Raw genomic sequence first — 23,971 nt, 5'->3', positions numbered from 1 at the left:
GCAGTTAGAATCCTAACTCTCCAGTAACCGGTCTCCTCAGTTTCCAGATGTTTACAGAGTGTTATTAAAATAAGGGGGGGGGGTGCTACACTGTGGTAAACATGGCCCTGTCCCAACTTTTTGGAGACGTGTTGCTGCTATCAATTTCAAAATGACCTTATTTTTTTTTCTTAAAATGGTACATAATCTCAGTTTAAACATTTGATATATTTTCTATTGTGAATAAATATGGGTTTATGAGTTTTGCAAATCATTGCCTTCTGTTTTTCTGAAGACTTTACACTGCGTCCCAACATTTTTGGAATTGTGGTGATTGTATCTCATTGCCACAATGCAGCAGTAAGTAATATCACTCAGCACTAGATTATAATTAAAGGATGAAACTCAAATTTGACCCAAATAGAAATACTGTATATACTCCAGTATAAGTCGACCCGAATATAAGCCGAGGCACCTAATTTTACCCCAAAAAACTGGGAAAACTTATTGACCCGAGTATAAGACGAGGGTGAGAAATGCGCAGCTACTGTAAGTGGAAAAGAGGGTCAACAATGCCCATTTGCAGCCTCACTGTGCCCATTTGCAGCCATAGGTCCCCCGAACTTCAAACTCAGTAGTTAAGAGTTCCTAGATGCCCCCTAGCTGCAGTCAAAATTTGGAGTCTCTGGACCCAAAGGGTCCCGAAATGACATTGCTGCAGATGGACACAGTTGACCAACTTTGAGGTCCCGTATCCCGGGGCCACTTAGTGCTAGGAACCCCAAATTTGGCACCAAGTGGGCCCAAGATACAGGGCCCCAAATATCAGTTCAGAAAATGTCAAGCACTGTTCTGCAGCAGAGAATGACATTTTCCGAACCGACTTTTGGGCCCCGTATCTCGGGGCCACTTGGTGCTAGGAACCCTACATCACCTTTATATAATGTTTTACATTTACGTGAGTAAAAGGCAAGAACATATTTTTTATAATATTTGTCCTAACTATAAGAAATAAAACAAATACAAATTCCCTATACATTCCCTATGAATAATAACTATGGATGTGTATAACTAGAATGGGACAGTTCTGGGGTGTAGGTATCTAGAGTATCCTCAGGGGAGTGGAGTACAACATTGAAACAATCAGGACGCAAATGCACTACCGCTAGTAAATACACTATATTACCAAAAGTATTGGGACACCTGCCTTTACACACATGAACTTTAATGGCATCCCAGTCTTAGTCCGTAGGGTTCAATATTGAGTTGGCCCACCCTTTGCAGCTATAACAGCTTCAACTCTTCTGGGAAGGCTGTCCACAAGGTTTAGGAGTGTGTCTATGGGAATGTTTGACTATTCTTCCAAAAGGCGCATTTGTGAGGTCAGGCACTGATGATGGCTGAGAAAGTCTGGCTCACAGTCTCCGCTCTAATTCATCCCAAAGGTGTTCTATCGGGCTGAGGTCAGGACTCTGTGCAGGCCAATCAAGCTCCTCCACCCCAAACTCTCTCATCCATGTCCTTATGGACCTTGCTTTGTGCACTGGTCCAAATCATTTGGTGGAGGGGGATTATGGTGTGGGGTTGTTTTTCAGGGGTTCCCTTTACTGGCCCCTTAGTTCCAGTGAAGGGAACTCTTAAGGTGTCAGCATACCAAGACATTTTGGACAATTTCATGCTCCCAACTTTGTGGGAACAGTTTGGGGATGGCCCCTTCCTGTTCCAACATGACAGCGCACCAGTGCACAAAGCAAGGTCCATAAAGCCAATAGCTGAGAGCTGACTGGAGTGTTCTAGCGGAGGGGCTGTCCCCCTGTCAAAACACAAAAGCACAGCAGGGGAGATTGCTGTGCTAACATCAGATTGTTAATACAGCGGCTCCAACTGGAGCGGTCAGTTAATTTTCAGGTTGAACGAAAAAAAAAATTGTGGTGTGTACTAGGCTTTAGACTGGGAACTGAGCGATCAAAGACCACTGATCACTCAGTTCTTGGTTTTCAGTGAGCAGAGAGCTGATGACTGTCAGTCACTGCCTCTCTGCTCTGTAGCGTCTGGCTATAGAGGAGGCAGGAGTGGCTGAGCCAGGTGCTACTCAGGCATCTGGATGGATCCTGAAATTCAAGTCGGGATCACGGCAGAGCAGCGTCAGCCAATAGACTTTAGCCCACTGTCTGAATACTTATCACATGAGCGCAAAACGAAATGCACTCCTGTGCCCACAGGAGAAGTATGGCCAACAGAGCTTTGGTCCTACTTCTCTTTTAAGTGGTTTGTACAGAGCCCTGACCTCAACCCTACTGAACACCTTTGGGATGACTTGGAATGTAGGTTGTGAGCCAGATTTCATCCAATATCAGTACCTGACCTCACAATGGGCACAATTTCCCACAAACACACTCCAAAATCTTGTGGAAAGCATTCTCAGAACAGTGGGGGCTGTTATAACCGCAAAGGAAGGCCAAATCCATATCAAGGATTATGGTTTTAGTATGGTTTGAGATATCCAACAAGGTCATACAGGTGTGTTGGTCAGTGATCTGCAGACTTCTGGTCATACAGTATGTATATAGTGACTAATTGATGCACCTTTTTTTTTTTCTCTGTCAGCAATCCAGAATATATGAAAGACAGACAGCCAGGAAATAGGCATTCCCAGCCAGGCCTCAGGTAGGGGTAGCTCCCAGTACCCAGGCAGGCAAAACATGACTACACTCATACGTCACCGGCAGAATAATGGTGGCATCTCCTACCTCGGCCTGTCCTCTGCTCTCTATGGGCTCAGACAGAAATTCAGGCCTACACTCAGAGGATAATTGACAGGACAATTGACAGCAACCTCCTTCTCATACCTCCAATTGCAATTATGCGATCGCCTTTCTTCAGGTCCACGCCCGCAGCGGGGGAATTTGGCATGACCGACTCCACACAGATATGTCCAGTGTCTCCATCTCTGGCCTGTACCAGGATCAGCCCAATGTTCTGTGATGTCCCTTTGATTAACACCACCTGGAACACGAACACAAAATGGAGAAGTCTTTTAAAGTGTTATAAATAAAAACCTGTAAATACTGAACACTACAACCAATCAGCAAAGTGAACGCTCCAAGAAAGGACTGAAACATAAAACAAATGCAGTGAAGGTTTTTAGGGCCATAGGAAAGACACGCAACAGGGACAGCAATCTGGATCGAGATCTTCCATCCAATCCAATTGCTGCCGGCTGATCTGACGACACAATATAAGAGTACCGATAGGTGGGGGCATGCTTCACCAAGAGTAACAGGTGGTTAGACCTCTGCCTTTTCCCAAGCCTGCCATGTCACGATCCTCTAGGAGGTTGTACTGTCATCGTGTGGCAAGGGTCTTCTTCCATTTCCTCTGAAGCAGGGGTCTCCAAACTTTCTAAGCAAAGGGCCGGTTTAGGGGGGCCGGACTGTGGACAGTGGGAGTAGAAAATGTCCGGACATCAGTGCCCCATCATTGATTTTAAATGGGAGGAATGGTGGCTTTATGTTGATAGCAATGAGAAGAAAAGTGTCCCATTGATGGTGTCAGTAGAGGGAACGGTGCTCCATCGTTGGTGGAATTGTACCCCAAGGGCCAGATTAAGGCAAGCAAAGGGCCACATCCGGCCCCCGGCACGCAGTTTGGAGACCACTGCTCTATAGAAAAAAGAAGAAAAGATGCTCCCTCACACTGAGATTTCCAATAACTGAACCAAATCTATGTTCCCAATTACTAGTGCTTCCACGGGTCAGAAGTACCGACTACCTCACTCTAGGGAAAGAGAAAGTTTTACAATGACCATACACAAGGATTGAAATGTTTGGTATCAATCGTTTGCATTGAGACAATCCTCTGCTTTCTCACCGATACCTGCAAACTGGGCCCTCTCCTAGATCTGTTGAGTGCAAATCCCCCCTCCCAGCACAAATCTTCTCCCCCCATGCAACTAATGGCTCATTCACAAGTGCAGCAGGCTCTGCTGCTGCCCGGAAAAGTGATCTGAGTGTGTTTGACGGGTGGTGAAGAAGCGATATGTTGCCTCCTCACCACCTGATGTAAACACATGATTGCTGTACAATGCATGCGATTGCAAAATGGTAGTACTGCAATTAGACGTTTAAATCAGGTGTGAGGTGGCAACACTGTGCCCGATGATCTTTGACTTCTCCTGTGTTGTGAAGGTAGATCTCCACCTTTTTAAGGTTGCCTACCTCTGACCTACACGATGCTGGACGTCCTCCAGCCATGAAACGAGGCGGACTCTATCTGGCTTGCTGCAGCTTTTTATGCACATTGTGAGAAGCTCACAGTGTGCAGTGAAATCAAGGAATTTCAGTACAGGAGGAGCCTGTACAAACTTGATTTTAATCATAATTTTTAAAAGGACAACTGTCATTTCTGTCCTGCAGCAGCTCCTCCTCCTGTGACCCGCTGTTGACTCACCAACAGTCCCATTGACTTTAATGGGAAGGCTGGTGAAGCGGCAGTGACACAACAAGGTGAGGGACGTGGCGGCAGTAGATGAGTGGACGCCCGCTAACAGGCTCTGCCATGATGGATCTGAAATGACAGGTGCTCTTTAAATGTAAGAACTCATTCTTGCTGGTAGTTAGAATCTTTCATTTCATTTTTACTGCTTGCCCTTCCTACTCACACTTAGAGCCTGGTACAGATGCATTTCTATTCAAACAATCATACAGTTTGTAGTGTACATAGATTTGCAAAACAATGGGACAAAGGAATATTCCTGAACTTTGCTTTATCTCATGGTTGCTGTGAAATTGTGTGAATGCATCAATGCAGTGCATGTTATCTCAGCTTGCAGAGCTTGGATTGAATGAGTTTACCAAAAATGTAAATAGTGCAGAATATACAGCCTTATGCTTAGGGCTGGGAATCAAAACGATTCAAAATTTAAGCAAATTGTTTTTTTTATATTTTTTTTTTCACCGCGCTGGTCCCGAGGCGCTGTGGGCATGAGTTTTTAGGCGAGGCCGCGGCTTCGGCCTAGTCCGCGGCTACGTCCGGACGCCGCGGACTAGGCCGAAGCCTCGCCTAAAAACTCATGCCCGCAGAGCCTCCGGAGCAGCGCGGACACCGCGCCGGGCCTGAAGAGTTGCGGGTAAGGAGTTTTTAGGTGAGGCCGCGGCTTCCGCTATTCGAATCGTGAATCGAGTTTTTTTTAAGAGAATCGAAGATTTTTTTTTTTTTTTTTAAGAAAATCTCCCAGCCCTACTCATGCTACATAACTAAGCTCCATTTCAGGCTGAATAAATGAAATGATTAATGTATCTTAAATAGAAACCTATCTTTAGATAAAAATTCTTTTGGAGTAAAAATCTATCAAACTAAATTTGATAAAAAAAAAATAAAAAAATAAATCAGGATTTAAAAAAAAAAAAAAAATCTGATTTAAATCCAAAAAAAAAATCAGAATTTTTTTGATTTGTTTTAAAAAAAATCATTGATTTTTATCCACCCCGATTTCCCCAACACCAGTCTGTTGATGGGGGAATCCCTTCTGTGGAGCCATTGTGTTCTACCCCCGGGGAAAACACAGAGATTAATGCTAGTGGCTACAGCCATTGGCAATAATCATATGTAAAAATCCCACATGCAAGTTGTACCCAAGCCAATCGATAGATAAATCGACTTGGGTGCAATTAGTCTGCCCATACACAGCTCAAATCTCGGTTGGTCCGTGCTGAACCAGTCGACTCTAACCATCTACGGCCACATTAAGTGTGCTGCAGTGACTTTAAAAATGAATTGCACTGAGATGCATGTAATGTGCGTTGCCAAACATTACTGAGATGCAGAAGTCTGAACTGGCCCTAAGAACGACCATAACGTCCACTGTCTGGACACCAGATTCTAGGAGCGGAGACTCCATCTACAGATTTCATATCAAAGGGATTTTCCTTCCACTAAAGTACATGAGACCGGCCATGGTCTTCCTGACGGTTTGCCGCGGAGGACGTAAGAGACGGACTCTGCCAGCCATTCTTGTTGCCGTATCACCAATTAACATCTTAAGAAATTGGAATTCTGGGAAATGAGAGCGAGGGTCCCGATCTGAGCACACGGGGAGTAATTATAGGGAGGATGCCCTGTATGAAGACAATCTGTCACTACACCCCCCCCCCCACCCAACCCGTACATAATTCACACCAAATCTTTTCCAGGAAGAGCCAGATCTCCGCCGCGTCCAATTCACTCAAGAAAACAACATCTACTTTACACAATTGCCACCAATCTCGTCTCCACACATGTCATGCTGCAGGAAAATGAAACGTTTAGCAATTATGAAGACATTTTAAATAAAAGCCAATTACAGGAGGCAAGTGAAAGGAAGCAGCTGGCATTTATCATGTTCAATAATCTGCAGACGGAGACCCTCCCCTCCCCCTTCTGCACTACGTGCCCCCATCCCAGAGAGAGCAATTTACAGAGCACTGCCAGCGGCTTCTAGAGGCCGGATCCTACAGGCAGCTAATGAGCGCACCGGCCACTTCCACCCAGAGCCGCGGAAGATATTGATCTCCGCTATATTGTGTCTGCATTCACATTACTCGTCAGTGGGAGGACAGAGGCACCAAATCGCCCTCCTCTGATGCAGCCAGGACTCCATCATCAAGGCGAGAAACAGGACTGTCATACATAAGGATGTGGTCACACCTGCTGGGAAGTGACACACAGAAACATACTATACATTCTATATGTACAAATGTATAGAACAGTCGGCAGGCCAGTGTGGTCAGGTGATGGGCCCAGAGGCGGCAGGTCAGTGTGGTCAGGTGACGGGCCCAGAGGCGGCGGGCCCAGAGGCGGCGGGCCAGGTGACGGGCCCAGAGGCGGCGGGCCAGCGGGGCCAGAGGCGGCGAGCCAGCGGGGCCAGGTGACGCGCCCAGAGGCGGCGGGCCAGCGGGGCCAGGTGACGCGCCCAGAGGCGGCGGGCCAGCGGGGCCAGGTGACGCGGCAGGCCAGCGGGGCCAGGTGACGCGCCCAGAGGCGGCAGGCCAGCGGGGCCAGGTGACGCGCCCAGAGGCGGCAGGCCAGCGGGGTCAGGTGACGCGCCCAGAGGCGGCAGGCCAGCGGGGTCAGGTGACGCGCCCAGAGGCGGCAGGCCAGCGGGGTCAGGTGACGCGCCCAGAGGCGGCAGGCCAGCGGGGTCAGGTGACGCGCCCAGAGGCGGCAGGCCAGCGGGGTCAGGTGACGTGCCCAGAGGCGGCAGGCCAGAGGCGGCAGGCCAGCGCGGTCAGGTGACGTGCCCAGAGGCGGCAGGCCAGCGTGGTCAGGTGACGTGCCCAGAAGCAGCAGGCCAGTGTGGTCAGGTGATGGGCCCCCAGAGGTTGTAGGCCAGAGCGGTCAGATGGCAGGCCCAGAGGCGACAGGCCATTGCGGTCAGGTAAAGTGCCCAAAGGCAGCAGGCCAGTGTGGTCAGGCGACATGAACAAAAGGCAGCAGGCCAGTGTGGTCAGGTGACATGAACAAAAGGCAGCAGGCCAGTGTGGTCAGGTGAAGTGCCCGGAGGCAGCAGGCCAGTGTGGTCAGGTCAAGTGCCCGGAGGCAGCAGGCCAGTGTGGTCAGGTGAAGTGCCCGGAGGCAGCAGGCCAGTGTGGTCAGGTGAAGTGCCCGGAGGCAGCAGGCCAGTGTGGTCAGGTGAAGTGCCCAGAGGCAGCAGGCCAGTGTGGTCAGGTGAAGTGCCCAGAGGCAGCAGGCCAGTGTGGTCAGGTGAAGTGCCCAGAGGCAGCAGGCCAGTGTGGTCAGGTGAAGTGCCCAGAGGCAGCAGGCCAGTGTGGTCAGGTGAAGTGCCCAGAGGCAGCAGGCCAGTGTGGTCAGGTGAAGTGCCCAGAGGCAGCAGGCCAGTGTGGTCAGGTAATATACACTGACAATCAACCTTCCACCAGGCACTTCAGCTGTGCCAAATGCCCAGTTGAAACACCCACATGTACCCAGCCTAAATGTTGGTCTGTCATCTCAAGTTTTCTAAAGGGCCAGTACATACCTACTACCAGGACCAGATTTAGGGTGGCATTACACTGACCTGCTGTGGTTTAGCCACAGCACAGTGTATCTGCGGTTTTCGTGCAGCTTTATCTTACAGTTTTACAGATAAGTAAATTTAAAAAACTGAACAATGAATTCATGAACGGAAATACTCTCTTCTCCATATAAAAAACAAAAACACCTCAAAACAACAAAACACCGGCCCTATGTGTTATAGATGAGGATAAGGCAATGCGTTCTATTGCCCCGTCCTAGGGAACGAACACTGATCCTCCACAGATACAATATAGTGTGTGTTGTCACCCTAGAACAGGAAGTGTGTTACTGGAAGGATCGTCAGGTAAAAATGAAAGTGGAAAAAGCCTATAAAAAGAATAACTTTGTTCTAGGGCTTAGTTATCTTTTAATGTGATTGTAACATTAATTTCTGGTGATGTCAGGGGCCGCAGTTGAGGCCTCCATAGCTCATAAGTTGACAGACACTGGCTTACATACTTACACGTGTATTGCATCCATCACAGACGTATTGCAGCATTATTACACACAATGCGGAGTTCCCCTGTGAGCTTCGGAGATCCTAGAGAACAAATTCCAAGCGAGGAGACACAAGGCAGAGCCACAGAGAGGTAAGTGGTCACATGACTCATATGTGAGCCATTGCAGGACTCAGGTCACGGTGTCAGTCCGAACAGCCGTAGGACAAAGACGAGGGAGCTCTGAGAACGGCTCGTGTCACCGTGGTCTGTCGATCGTTAAAGGGCAATGGTGGCTGGCAGCCAGGGGAGCAGCAGAGCCATGTCACGTCCACTTAGGAGAAACTGGCAGGAGATTGGCCCCAGGGTCCGGCTCACCATAATAGTATCAGTCACCTGACTAGAACACACAACCTCTAAACCAATTAGTTCAATTTCAGGAAATTGACAGTGAGCGCAGGACATGCGGATTTACACGATCGTCTCAGCCAGGGAGAAACAAAAGTTCTGGCAGGGAAAGGGTTACCGCACGGCCGAGGCACAACGGCCCCAACGCAGGAGTTGTGCACAGAAAACGCCAGTGCCTGTAATGACCCCCCTACATCCAGATGGCACAATATTCCAGTTTTTTTTTTTTTTTTTTTTTAAATAAAAGTAGGCACTTCTGACAATATCTATCTATAATCTGCTCCAGGCAATTTCTTCAGTTCTATTCAGCACAACTCACAGTAAATCCTTCACGGAAAATGTATTTATAGATATTCCCCCTCACTCCAGCATCATCCATTACCTTCCCTGGTGAGAAAAAGCTGAAGGAAGCATCAAATGTCACATTGTGTTATATTACAGGGGTTATGTAGGGTAGGGGGATCTCATATGGCGCCATATGGGAGATCCACCCAAATCACCCACATGTTACATACTGACCTTGAACATGTTTATACTAAAAGCCAGAGGATCAGCATGGCAGCTAAGCAACTTGTATTATCACTTATGGTAGCCTCAGTTTTATTTCTATAATGTGTGGCTGATGCACGGCACAGACACATTGGTGGCATTAGAGGAATCTGCTTCTCTCCCCCCAGGAGCACTGGTGGTATAAGTGGGCCCTTCTCTCTTCCCTCCTATAAAACTCCTCGGTTATTAGTGTGACCCGCTCCCCTCCCCCCTAGGAACACTGGTAGTAGTGTATGAGGAACCCTCTCTCTGGCCCCCTAAGGAATACCAATGGTATTAGGGGGACCCACCCCCTTCCCCCAAGAAACACCGGTGGTCTTAGAGGGACCCACTCCACTTCCCTCCCACAAGAAACACCGGTGGTCTTAGGAGGGACCCACTCCACTCCCCTCCCACAAGAAATACCGGTGGTATTAAAAGGGTCCCTTTCCCCATGCCCTAGGAACACTGGTAGTAGTGTACGAGGGATCCGCTCCCTTACCCCAAGGAATACCGGAGGTATTTGAGGGACCCACTCCCCTCCACCTAGGAACACTGGAATTAGTATACGAGGGTCACTCACCTTGGCCCCAAAAACACTGGTGGTATTAGAGGGACCCGCTCCCCTCCCCAAAAGAATACTGGTGGTATTGGAGGGACCTACTCTCCTCCCCCTAGGAACACTAGTATTCGAGAGACTCTCTTCCCGCCCCCAAGGAATACCAGTGGTATTAGAGGGATCTGCTCCTCTCTCCTCAAGAACACCAGTGGTATCAGGGGGACCTACTTTCCTCCTCTAAGGAAAACCAGCAACATTAAAAAGGACCTGCTTTTGTCCCCCAGGAGCACTGGAGGTATTATAGGGATCCACTCCTCCGCCTCAAGTCACTGGTGGTATTAGAGAGACCCACTCTTCTCTCCCCAAGAACACTGGTGGTATCGAAGCAACCCACTCCCCTCTCCTTAAGAACACTGGTGGTACCCGCTCCTCTTTCCCCAGCAACACTGGTGGTACTGGAGGGACCAGCGACTCTCTTCTCAAGAAGACAGGTGGTATTGGAGGCACCTACTTCCCTCCCTTTAGAACATCAGTGGCAATAGAGGGATCTGCTTGACTCCGCCAGGAACATTGATGGTATTATAGGGATCAGACTCCTCTCCTCAAAGAACAACGGTGGTATTCAATGTACTCCCCCCCCCCCCCCAGGAACACCAGTGGTATTAGTGGGATTGGCTCTCTTCCCTCCTATGGAACACCTCAGTTAGTAGCTGGTCCTGCTCCACTCCTCCCAGTAACACTGGTGGTATCAAAGGGATCCCTTCCCCCAAGAACACCAGCAGTATTAGCATTTGGCGGCGAGGAATGGACATATATTTGCGCCCGGAATCTGCCGCTCATCTATCCGACCCTGGTGAGACCTATTGGAAAAGCAATACTGGCTTCTGCAAGCTGCAGAGTAATTGTGTTACAGTATTGATTCCCAATAGCTCCGTCCGCCCAGCGCCATCACGACAAATGATGGCTGATCGTCCGGCCAGCGCCCTCTGCCAGCTGGCTGCCTGCGTAATGATCTGTGCCTGACAAGCCTTTAATTAGCCGCTAATTTCTGCCCTGCTCCTATTTACTTCACAAAACGAGTGTTTGAGGGGCTAAATATAGACGTTGCGTAGATTGTACGAACGCTAACCCTTTCCCAACCAGGAGAAAATCAGACCAGCTTACCAGTCACCCCTCAGACACCTGTTGGGCCCTGTCAGGTTATACTGCTGTCTCCCCGCTGGAAAGATTTCACTCCACTTCCGGTGAGGTCACTGCAACAGGAAGTAAAGGGATATCTTCCTAACATATGCAATACAAACCTAATAGAAGTTTTATTCTCTTCTCATTGCAACCAAAATAAAACTATTTTGGCTGCTGATTCTCTGCCACGCTTGTGCAAGAGATCCGACTCCACCCTAAATCTGTCCAGAGATTACTCCTGTAGGGGGCGCTCACCATGAACACAAGCATAGATTAAAGAGAACTTCAAAGAGAACTGTATTTCTTACTCATTATTACAAGGCAGAGAAGAGCGAAACCTGGAACCCCCCAGTGAAAAAGGGATATGGGCTACAGTGTTACCAGTTTAAAGGAGTGCTCTGAAAAAGCATAATATTGTTTTATTGGAAGGATACAGACAGTCATCTTCTCCAGAACTGGCAGAGAATGGGCGACACCCTCACATACTATGTATTTTGACCCCCCCCCCCCCAATGCATGCAAACTTGGTTCACTTTTGCCATGGTGAGAAAGAAGAGGAGGGGTGCACACTTGGCTCAGCTGTGCCATGCTGGAGATGAGGAAGGGTGCAAATGTGGCTACGCTCTGCCATGCTGCGTATGAGGGGTGCAAACTTGGCTCAGCTTTGGCATGCTGAGATGAGCGCACACTTGGTTCAGCTCTGCTCTGAGGATGAGGAGGGGCATATGCATGGATCAGGTCTGCCATGTTGAGTATGCGGAGAGCACAAATGCTTAGCTCATCTCTGCCATGCTAAGGAAGAGGAGGGGCACACACTTGGCTTAGCTCTGCCATGTTGGAGGTTGAAGAGGGGCACACACTTGGCTTAGCTCTGCCATGTTGGAGGCTGAAGAGGGGCACACACTTGGCTTAGCTCTGCCATGTTGGAGGATGAAGAGGGGCACACACTTGGCTTAGCTCTGCCATGTTGGAGGATGAAGAGGGGCACACACTTGGCTCAGCACTGCTATGCCGAGGATGAGGAGGGGGGGACACACTTGGCTAACCTCTCCCACGCTGAGAATGAGCACACACATGTGGCTAACCTCTCCCATGCTGAGGATGAGCACACACATGTGGCTCAGCTCTGCCATGCTGAGGATGAGCACACACGTGGCTCAGCTCTGCCATGCTGAGGATAAGGAGGGGCAGACACTTGGCTCAGCTCTGCCATGCCGGGGATGAGGAAGGGCACACATGGGGCTAAAATGTAAATCTATGTTGGTTTAATAACAGATCGAGATATGCGGCTCTACTAAAAACACAAATATTCTTACACCCATGAAAACAGAACACGGACAGTCCGGCAGAGAAGGAGACAGCGACCTTTCCATAGAGAAGTCTAATGAAAAGGAAGGCTGAGCATCACCAATGACAGGTCCTCAGCTGTAATCACATTCTGCTTCTCAATAATCGCTAATCATCAGATGACGCCAATAAAAATGCCACAAGTAGTTACAATTCTCTGCAGCAGATGGAAGGACGGAGAGAACCGAGACTCTCCATTAAAACACCTTCTGCCATCACTAAGCACTGAAATATCAGTAACCCCAACAGTACACCACATAGTTCACCAGATTCTTTGATGTTTTGTGAGGCCGCAGCATATGAAAAATGAAAGAAAACTGGACTGTGAAAAAGATTGTGCTATGTGTAGTGTAAAGAGAACCTGTATTATTGTATACTGTACGCTTGCCGCCTCGATCATTCTGGGAGCCCTTGTATGCCAGGCTCTTAAATGAAGAACGGCTGGGAAAAACCTGCCCATCTTGGGACCCACCACAATGTTCCAAGTTTATATAATGTAACAGGGACAGTAATGGTAATCAGCCACTTGTAGTCCTTGTACAGCAGAGCTCAGGTTGGGAGAGGAAGCAGCAGTATAAGGAACCAGTTAGTTCACGCTAACAAAGATTTGCTGATAGAAGAAAAGAGCAGACTGTCAAAGAGATGGGCTCATCAGTCTTCTGCTTCTCCTTTCACTGTCCAGTCACAGGTTTGGGAAGGAACAAGATCTGAAAGTGTTACTTAACTGCATAGAAATATCAGGCCCCCTGAGTTGACAGGGCCCCGCCCCAGTCGACCCGCACATCTGGGGGCTGAATATTAAAAATATACTGTAAATCCTCATATAGTCACTGCAAGAGGTTAATAGTATCTGGTAGATTGCCATCATGGCGGCCAGAAAGGGGTAGTGCCCCTATGTGCCATGTTAGCGGTTGAACAGAGGATGGGAATAGCCCAGGGGCACAGGCTTTGTATGCGGTTATCGGCTCAGTGAAACCGCCACATCCAGACCGACAGCAACAGCCGCTTCCCAGCAATGCTACAGGAGAGAATTATTCCGATGAATGATCAATCAGGAATCCATGTCAGGATCAATCTTGTCTGCCTGGGAGAAATATGAGGGGGAGATGCCAGAGTCACTAGACTTGGAGAGTAACATCGACACAGGAAGAAAGAACATTGCTGCACCGATCGGAGCGACTGATACTGGACTGAATGCTCTTGTATGTGTGCGACACCTGTGTGTGATGTCAGTGTATACCTGCCTGCATCTACAGAGAGATATCAATGTGTACACAGATATGGTATATTGGTGCTCTATACTGAAATACATACAGTATGTTGAACACAGCGGTGAAGGTGTTACAGTGAGGAATGGGTCTCGGCTCTCACTATATTGTAACGCAGTGGGCAGAAAGGTCCTAGTCAACAGTATTTAGTTAAGCAGCAGACAAATGGGCCTTAGCCAGCAGTGAATGGTAAAGCACCAGGTGGAGGGTCTCGGTCCTAGGTAGATGGTGAGACAGCAGTCAGAGGGGTCTTAGACCTAAGTAGATGGTGAAACAGCGGGCTGAGGGGTCTCAGTCCTTGGATAGTGAAGTGGTGGGGAGAAGGGTCTCAGTCCTCAGATGGCGAAGTGGTGGGCAGAAGGGTCCCAGTCCTCAGATGGCGAAGTGGTGGGCAGAAGGGTCCCAGTCCTCAGATGGCAAAGTGGGAGGCAGAAGGGTCCCAGTCCTCATATGGCGACGTGGTGGGCAAAAGGATCTCAGTCTTCAGATGGTGAAGCGGTGGGCAGAGGAGTTTCAGTTCTCAGATGGTGGGGTCTCAATCAGCAGTGGATAACGAAGTGGTGTGAGGTGGGCCTTAGTCCTCAGTCAAAACTAAAGTGGAAACCTGAGGGGTCTCAATCCTCAATAGATTGAGAAGCAGAGGACACTGGGTCTCAGTCAGCAATAGCTGGTAAAACAACGAGCAAAGGGGTTTTTGTCCACTGCAGTGAAGCAATGGGCAGAGGGGGCTTCAGTAGGCAGTACATGGTGAAGCAGTGGGCAGATGGGTTTCATTCGGGAGCAAACAATGATGCAATGTAGAAGTATTTAGGGGGAACAGAGGCCAGCCAGAAGTTAGACTTGGTCCTCATTAGATTGTGAAACAGAGGGCAGAGCAGTCACCTTTCTCAGCAGATGGTAAAGGGTGAGCAGAGGTCACCAGTAGATAATGGAGTGCGGAGGGGTCTCAGTCAACAGATAATGCAGCAGCAGGCGAAGATGGTAAAGCGGCAGGCTGAGGAGTCTTGGTCCTCAATATGTGGTGAAGTCGTTGGAAGATGGGTCCCAGTCAGCAGTAGTTGGTGAAACCACCAGCAGAAGGGTCTCTGTCAGCAGTAGATGGTGAAACTGTATGGGAAGGTCCCTTTCAGCAGTAGATGGTAAAGCGGTGGGCGGGAGGGTCTCGTCAGCACTAGATGGTGAAGCGGTGGGTGGAGGTGGTCTCAATCAGCAGTAGATGGTGAAGTTGTAGGTGGGAGGGTCTCGGTCAGCAGTAGATGGTGAAGAGGTAGGCGGGAGGGTCTTGGTTAGCAGTAGATGGTGAAGTGGTGGGCAGGAGGGTCTTGGTCAGCAGTAGATGGTGAAGCAGCAGGCTGAGAAGTTTCAGTCCTCAGTAAGTGGTGAAGTGGTTGATAGATCAGTCAGTAAATCGGTGAAACCACCAGCAGAAGTGTCTTGGTCAGCAGTAGATGATAAAGCAGCGGGCGCAGGGTTCTCAGTAAGCAGCTGGCGATGATGCAGCATAGAAATGGTATTTAGGGGGATCAGAGGCCATCCAGGGATTAGTCTCCCCCTCATACAGCACTGTGCGGACATTTCATACACTGACATTTAAAGATAGCGGAGATGTTTGATCAGGATTTCGCTACTGAAATTAAACACTTAAATGTCAGGATCTTCAAGTCTACACATCACAGAGGCGTCTAATACACTGCCGATTAACAGCATTCAGTAACACCCGCTGACTGCCATACAGAACATAGACTATTTCTATAATAACCCTCTAGGGCGATTCATCTGAGAAGGGTGGTGGGAGGGGGAGGAAAAAAAAAAAAAAAAAAAAAAAAGACAGTGTATGGGAGGAGAGAGAAAGAAATTGTGGACTTATAAATCCCCTACCTGGACTTAACTCCTATTCTCCTTTACATTATCCCTGAACTAGATAGAATTCCTGGACCCTGCACTCACCTCCTATCACATTTATATTACCTTATACCACAGACAATGTCCTCCCTAGAGTTATTCCTTCCACACCCTCCCTTCCCTCGGTACCCCCCTGACCTAATGACCTCCTACCCCCTTATATTATCTCTTACCCCTAAAATTGTCCCCGGGCACACCTTCTATCCACCTAATATTATCCCTTACCCCCAATGTCTCCGGGCACACCTTCTATCCACCTAATATTATCCCTTACCCATGATAATGTCAGCGGGCACGCCTTCTATCCACCTAATATTATCCCTTACCCCCAATGTCCCCGAGCACGCCTTCTATCCACCTAATATTATCCCTTACCCCTGATAATGTCCCTGGAATCACCAACTATTCCCTTTATAAAATAGGAGATATTCCTTACATGCGCGCCCCCCCAAATCCAACCGATCCTCCTCAATAGCTTTCGCAATGCCAAAATGTATTTGGCCCACAAATTTGGCTTATTTGAATTTCAGAGAGAAAAAGGGAGAGAGAAGCATTAAAGTGGTTCTAAAGCCAGAAGGTTTTTTACTCTCATGTATTCTCTGCATTAAAGGGAAAGTTCATCTTTAAAGAAACTCCTCCCTCCTCGCTGTACCGGATTCCCGCGATCCCCCCACTGGCAGACACCGGGACGCCGCTTCACTGGTCAGAGGAGTTGAAATCCTCCTGGATTGCTTAGTGCTGCCCAATTAGAATGCTTCCTATCCGTACACACAAAGGAACGGATAGGAGATTAAGCAGCAGGGATTTAAAATCCACGGACCAGTGAAGCGGCATCCCAGTATCTGACAGCGGTGGACATTGGTACAGCGGAACCAGGGGAGGGGGTCCAGAGTAAGTTCACCTTACAGATTTTCTGTAAAGGTGAACTTACACTTTAAGTTACAAAACCTTCTGCATGCAGTCCCCACCCCCTTATAGTTACCTGAGCCCAATCCAGCAATGTGCACGAGAACAGAGTCTCTCTTGGCTCTCTCCCTCCTCATTGGCTCAGAGACAGTAGTGAAAGCCATTGTCTCCTGCTGCTGTCAATCACAGCCAATAAAAAAAAAAGGAGAAGGGGCTGGGCCACATCCCGCTGTCTGTGTCAACAGATGCAGAAAGCGAGGCTCAAGAGTGAACCGTCTCAAGTGCCCCCATAGAAAGTGGCTTGCTATGGGGACACTTGGCAGAGCCAGTTCTCTCAGCGGGGGACCCCCAAAAGAGGAGGATCAGGGCTGCTCTGTGCAAAACTATTGCACAGAGCAGTTTGTGATTTTCAAGAAAAAAATTTAGTTTTAGAATCACTTTTGGGTCCAGAGGTGTCAAAACCCAGCCAGACCTCTGATGTCTCCTTAAAGAGAATTTGTCACCTGCACTATACTATTATATAGGGGGCTTGTCAGCTCTCTTGGAAAAGCCATAATATATATATATATTATATATATATATATATATATATATATATATATATATATATATATATATTAGTTTTTAAAGCACTCCCATTCCTCGCATGCACACATGCAAAAATGAGGAATGCGTCACACATATCAGCCTGAGCAAAAGCCCGAGCGGAAGTGGGAGCGGGTACCTGTTGAAACTGGGTACCACGCTACCCCCCCCCCCAAAAAAAAATTACGTGCCAAAAAGGGGGAGAGGAGTACTTAAAGCTGAACTTCCCCTTTTGGGTGGAGCCCTGCTTTAATTGCTCATTTAGGTTTAGGGGAACAATAAAGGATTTACTCAATCCTCCCTGCTGCTAGACCGGTCCCCACAGCACCCCCCCCCCCCCCCCCCAATGCTCCAGCAGTTCAGGATACTGATGTCACCAAGACCAAAGCAGGGTCCACAGCTCTGCACTGGATGTGATGATGGTGAAGGACAGTCCACCTCTGGAGCATGGGGGGAGCGCCATCTGCTGGGGGAGTGAAGGATCAGGTAAGTAAAATGTTCATCTTCTTCCCTAGACAAAACGAGCAATTAACCCTTGCATTGCGGGCACAGCCCCATTGCAAGGGATATCTTAGTTGGGCTTTAAGAGATGACATATTTGGTCTCTATTTACCTGGCAAACCTCATCTTTTATATTTTTTCAAATAATCTGGGTTTATACCATTTGCGTGGACTACAAATATGTGTGTGTTCATTAGCGATGCACTGAAATTTCAGCCATTGAAAATTAATTGGCTGAAAATAAGGTTTTCAATGTTGTGCCGAAATTAAAAAAAAAAAAAAAAAAAAAAAAAAAAAAAGTGCCGATAATGGCTGCTGAAAATGCCCTGGATTTTGCTGCGATTTTACCATGCTTATGGTGTTTTTTTTCATAGGGCATGCGACTCAAAAAAATGCAACATGGGTGCATTTTTGATGCGTTCTTGCTGCGTTTTTAATGCATTTCAATGGAGAGGTGCGTTTTTGGTGTTTTCCTTTTTCTAACTAACCAAATACGCACCAGAAATGCAGCAAGCAGGATTTTTAACACCACTTCAAATGTTGCTGATATAATGGCTGACAATAAATGATTGATAATTGAAAAGTCAAATAAATTTACTTACAAAACTACATATATGTTTTTTAAAAACCGTCAATTTGAGTTTCGGCCAAGTGCATCCTGAGATTTCAGTTTTGGCCCCGGAATTTTCATTTCGGTGCACCTCTAGTATTAATTACTGAACATGTACACTTTATAAAACAGCATTGCATTAATCATGTGACATAAACATTTACATTGGGGTTTTGTGCCATCTTCAGGCAAATAAAAAAGCTCCAGCAGCAAAAGAGTTAATGGCTGCGCTATTCTGTGTCTATTAGTTTAAATTGAATCTAAAAATAAAAATAAATGTGTTTCGTTCCTATCAAAAAAGAAAGTCATAAAGAATGGTCCACATCATAAAAATAAAAAGGTATGAGCAGAGCTGTATATACCATGTACGGTATATAGACAGAAAACCACTGGATACAGCTGAGTATTTTAGCATCAGCTGCCAGTGGATGAAGCGTGTGGTGAGGGCGCCCCCTGGTGTTCATGTTAGCTTGTTACATGTTAAGGAAGTTTGACCACTAAATAGAATTTTTAGGGCGCAGTGCAGAAGCGGATTCCCTCATGGGTGAAGGCTCTGGGCTAGGGTGTGGCAGAGGTGGAGTTACTGCAGAAAAGCTGAGATAAAGGTGGAGTGCAGTGACTTTTTGGGATTCATATGTAAAGTCTGAATTGTCTGACCGTCCCAAATTACACTAGCAGAATGAAAGGCAGAACACGATTGGCTGCTGTGGACACCACGCGCAGTTCCTTCTTTAGCCACTTTGAAAAAAAAAAACTCCCTGAATTATGCTCGTTATACTCACTGTGGAACCTAAAGGGGTTAATCCTTCACATTGTGTAAAAAGGCTGTTTGATTCTGCCTTCTCTTATCTTCCCCTTCTTCCACTGTCCCCAATCCATCTCCGGATAGAACAGAGCCTTTGCAATCACTCTGCATATGCTCAGTTTGGTATGTATTGCTTGGGTTTTTTTTTTTTTTTTTTTATTGGGATGGTGCATGTGATTGGCACAGGGTCAATCAGCACTGTCCAGACAGAGGGTCGGGGTCATGCAGCCTCATAGGACAGTCAAGAGTAAAATGAAAACTCCTCCTACAAGCTTTAACCAGACACTGATAGAAGTCACAAGACTGCTATATACTGCTGATGAGAAAGTGTACTCTGTGAAGAGAGGAGAACAACCATCTCTGTAGCACTCCACCAATCAGGCCTGTAAGGTAGAGTGGCCAGAAGGAAGCCACTCCTCAGTAAAAGGCACATGAAAGCCCACCTGGAGTTTGCCAAAAGGCACCTGAAGGACTCTCCAACCACGAGAAACCAAATTCTCTGGTCTGATGAAACAAAGATTGAACTCTTTGGCCCGAATGGCAAGCGAATGGCCTCATGTCTGGAGGAAACCAGGCACTGCTCATCACCTGGCCCATACCATTCCTACAGTGAAGCATGGTGGTGGCATCCTCAGGTGGGGATGTTTTTCTGCGGCAGGAACTGGGAAACTAGTCAGGATTGACGGAAAGATGAATGCAGCAATGTACAGAGACATTCTGATGCAAACCTGCCCAAGAGCACTCTGGACCTCAGACTGGGGCGAAGGTTCATCTTCCAACAGAACAACGACCCTAAGCACACAGCCAAGATATCAAAGGAGTGGCTACAGGACAACTCTGTGAAAGTCCTTGAGTGGCCCAACCAGAGCCCAGACATGAACCCGATTGAACATCTCTGGAGAGATCTGAACATGGCTGTGCACCGATGCTCCCCATCCAACCTGATGGAGCTTGAGAGGTCCTACAAAGAAGAATGGAAGAAACTGACCAAAAATAGGTGTGCCAAGCTTGTAGCATCATACTCAAAAAACACATGAGGCTGTAATTGGTGCCAAAAGTGCTTCACCAAAGTATTAAGCAAAGGCTGTGAATACTTATGTACATGGGATTTTTATTGGTTTTTATTTTTAATAAATTTGGAAAGATTTCAAACTTCTTTCACGTTGTCATTATGGGGTATTGTTTGCAGAATTTTGGGGAAAATTATGAATTTTATCCATTTTGGAATAAGTCTGTAACATAACAAAATGTTGAAAAAGTGAACCGCTGTGAATACTTTCCAGATGCAGTGTGTGTGTGTGTGTGTGTGTATGTATATATATATATATATATATATATATATATATATATATATATATATATATATATATATATCATTTCTGTCATATCGATGCATTTATAACCTGTTGTATTCCATTCTGTCCTTTGTGAGAGTGGAGTGGTTGTGTGTGACAAGTATAAGTTCAGACTGTAATGGAGTGAAAAGCAAAGAGCCCCCTTTTGTGCCCCTCTGATGTTCTTGCACTTTTCTACAATGGGCCCGATTTCCATCGCTTCCAAAATAAATTCCACCCAACCGTCTCCCCGCTTGTCCACTGAGAATTATTCACCGACCATCACTAGAATTGTGTCTACAGGTAGGTGGGTCTTGGCCCAGACATCAGGTCCCAAGGAACGAAGTGAAAGTAAAAACAGAGCGGTGCGCAGAGGGAGGGGCTTCTGGCTAATACAGGTAATACCAGACATGTACAGGTAATAGAGGTTATCTTGTCATGGGGGGGGGGGGTCACCTTTAAAAATGTACATGGTCTGACACATTCACTTATCTATAGCCCACATTTACCAAAATATCTGAAGGAAGAACTGGCTGTGACGTCCCCGAGCATTCTGATTTATACAGTTACACAACATAACAAAAACGCAGAATAAATACTTCGACTGATTGAGGAGATCCCATTTCCATCTAGTGGCGAGAGATGGAACTGCAGTCAATTAAACCACATATAAAATGCCTTAATACCTGATCACCCAAGAGCATTTTTATATCATCACCAAGGCGACTGGGATATTTCCAGCCCTGTTCGTCCCTCAAACGGTCATTGTGCAGTTTTGGATGTGATTGGTAGATGGGAGGCTCCACAGACCATTCTTATTTAGAGGTCCATGGGAAGTGAGTGGGTATAGCAGTGATGCAAAAGTGACCTTTGCTGCCCCCTGCTGACTGATGAAGTACCACATAGAAGATATGATTATTATTATTATTATTATTATTATTATTATACAGGATTTATATAGCGCCAACAGTTTACGCAGTGCTTTACAACATTAGGGCAGACAGTACAATTACAATACAATTCAATACAGGAGGAATCAGAGGGCCCTGCTCGTTAGAGCTTACAATCTAGGAGGGAGGGTCAAGTTATACAAAAGGGTAATAGCTGTGGGGGATGAGCTAATGGAGAAAATAGTGCAGTTGTTAGATGGAGGCAGGATAGGCTTCTTTGAAGAGGAAAGTTTTCAGGGATCGCCTAAAAGTGGATAAAGTTGGAGACTGACAGATTGGGGTAGGGAATTCCAGAGGATGGGCGAGGCTCGGGAGAAGTGCTGAAGGCAGATATGGGAGGAGGTGATGAGGGAGCTAGAGAGCAGGAGGTCTTGGGAGGAACGGAGAGGGCGATTAGGTTGGTATTTTGAGACTAGGTTAGTGATGTAGCTGGGGGCAGAGTTGTGGATGGCTTTGTAACTTATTGTTAGTATTTTGAATATGAATTTAATTCGTTGGGCGAGTGGTAGCCAATGGAGGGATTGGCAGAGAGGGGTAGCAGACACTGAACGGTTTGTAAGGTGGATGAGTCTGGCAGCAGCATTCATGATGGACTGAAGGGGGGATAGTCTGTTTAAAGGTAAGCCAATGAGGAGGGAGTTGCAGTAGTCAAGGCGAGAGATAACCAGGGAGTGACTCAGGAGCTTTGTGGTTTCATTGGTTAGAAAGGGACGTAGTTTAGAGATGTTGCGGAGGTTGAGGCGGCAAGCTTTGGAAAGTGATTGGATGTGGGGCCGCAAGGAGAGTTCAGAATCCAGGATAACACCTAACACCCTGACATGTGGGGACGGGTGGATGGTTTTGCCATTGCTGTTGACAGACAAGTCAGGGGAAGAGGCACGTGAGGGAGGAAATATTATAAGCCCGGTTTTGGACAAGTTGAGTTTGAGGAAGTGGTGTGACATCCATACAGATATGTCTGTTAGTAAGTTAGTGATACGGGAGGAGACTGATGGAGTGAGTTGAGGGGTGGAGAGAAAGATTTGTGTGTCATCAGCATAGAAATGATATTGAAAGCCATAAGAGGCTATCAGCTGACCCAGGGAAGAGGTGTAGACTGAAAATAAAAGAGGTCCAAGAACAGAACCTTGGGGGACCCCGACAGAGAAGGGAAGAGGAGTGGAGGAAGTAGAATTGTAAGTGACATGAAGGTGCGTTGGGATAGGTAGGATGAGAGCCACTGAAAAGCACAGTCACGGAGACCGAGGGAGTAAAGTTTTTTGAGGAGGAGGGGGTGGTCAACCGTGTCAAAGGCAGCTGAAAGATCCAGAAGTAGGAGTACAGAATAGTGTCCATTGGTTTTTGATGGATATGATGGCGAAAGGTGTCCACTAATCGCAGCCTCCCCTCCCTCCTAGTTCTATTCTTATAGATGTGGACAGACAGAACCAACACTGTACTGTAAGAAGTTCATAACCAACAGAGGAAAAATCATTCAGGCCCCTTTCACACTACCGCGACTTCAAAGTCGTGCGATTTTGCCACGATTTCAGGGAAAGCCTGTGTAATGCGCATCAAAGTCAGACCAAAGTAGTACAGGGACTACACTTTGAAGTCGGCACCACTTGAAGTCGCACATATATGAATGGTTATCATTGGAAATCAAAGGGAACGACTTGTCATGCAACTTTGCAGTTCCAAGTCGCAGGACAAGTCGCACAAGTGTGAAAGGGGCCTCAAGGCTACAATACATAGCACATAAACGATAAAAAAATTAATTTCCCTTCAGTCCCCTATTCAGCCACCAGCTAGGAGGACGTGTCTAATTCTTAAATACAGTGGATATAAAAAGTCTACACACCCCTGTTAAAACGTGATGTAAAAAAAATGAGCCAAAGATAAATCATTTCAGAGCTTTTTCCGCCTGTAGCCTCCCTGGCGGTTTTCCCGAGTGTGGCTCGAGGTTAAAATTCAGTACCATTAGCGGTAACCCTGAGCCACACTCGGGATCGCATCGCAGGATCCTGGTGTGGCTTTACTTACCTTGTCCCCGGGATCCTGCGATGTCCCCCGCAGTGTCCGTGGGCTCCGTCCTCCTCCAAAGCCTCTCCGTGCCAGGCTCCGTTCCCTGCGAGCAGCGCGACGCACGGGGGCGGAGCCTGGTGGCAAATTCAAAAAAGTGTAAAATCATAACACATACAGTACTGTAATCTTACAGATTACAGTACTGTATGAAATGATTTCACATCCCTTTTGTCCCCAGTGCTTTGGCCCATGCCCTGCATGCAGTTTTATGTTATATATACTGTTCTTTCTGCCTGGAAACTGGAGATTGTCCATAGCAACCAAAAAGTGTCCCTTTACATCAAAAGTGGCTTTAGATCAACTAGAAAACAGCGATAGTAAATTAGAACACTTGCAGAATTGAGCGATAGTGAATCGTGGGGAAATTTATTTTATTATTAATTTTTTTTTTTTTTTTAATTATTTATTTTTATTTATTATATTATAATTTATGTTTTTGTGTTTCAAACTTTATCAGACCCGGGATATCTACTAGACTCTTGTTTGGACAGATTTAAGTGTGTTATTGTTAAGAATTACAGGCCTGCAATATAAAACGCCAAATTTCCATGCAA

The 23,971-nt window shown here is 47.0% G+C and overlaps 1 protein-coding gene across 1 annotated transcript in view; it reads right to left on the bottom strand.

Annotated features, from left to right (window-relative positions):
- PDZD8 (PDZ domain containing 8) overlaps positions 1–23,971 on the bottom strand; it is a 67,263-nt gene that overhangs the window by 4,291 nt on the left and 39,001 nt on the right. Inside the window, exon 4 of the mRNA XM_073595791.1 lies at positions 2,829–2,985. Within this exon, the coding sequence (XP_073451892.1) occupies positions 2,829–2,985 (157 nt within the window). The remainder of the gene's footprint in view (positions 1–2,828; positions 2,986–23,971) is intronic.

The sequence above is a fragment of the Aquarana catesbeiana genome, linkage group LG08, assembly GCF_042186555.1.
Source record: "Aquarana catesbeiana isolate 2022-GZ linkage group LG08, ASM4218655v1, whole genome shotgun sequence".
Classification (NCBI taxonomy): domain Eukaryota; kingdom Metazoa; phylum Chordata; class Amphibia; order Anura; family Ranidae; genus Aquarana; species Aquarana catesbeiana.
Note: the sequence above shows the minus strand (reverse complement) of the source record. Positions and strands in the feature narration are given on the sequence as shown.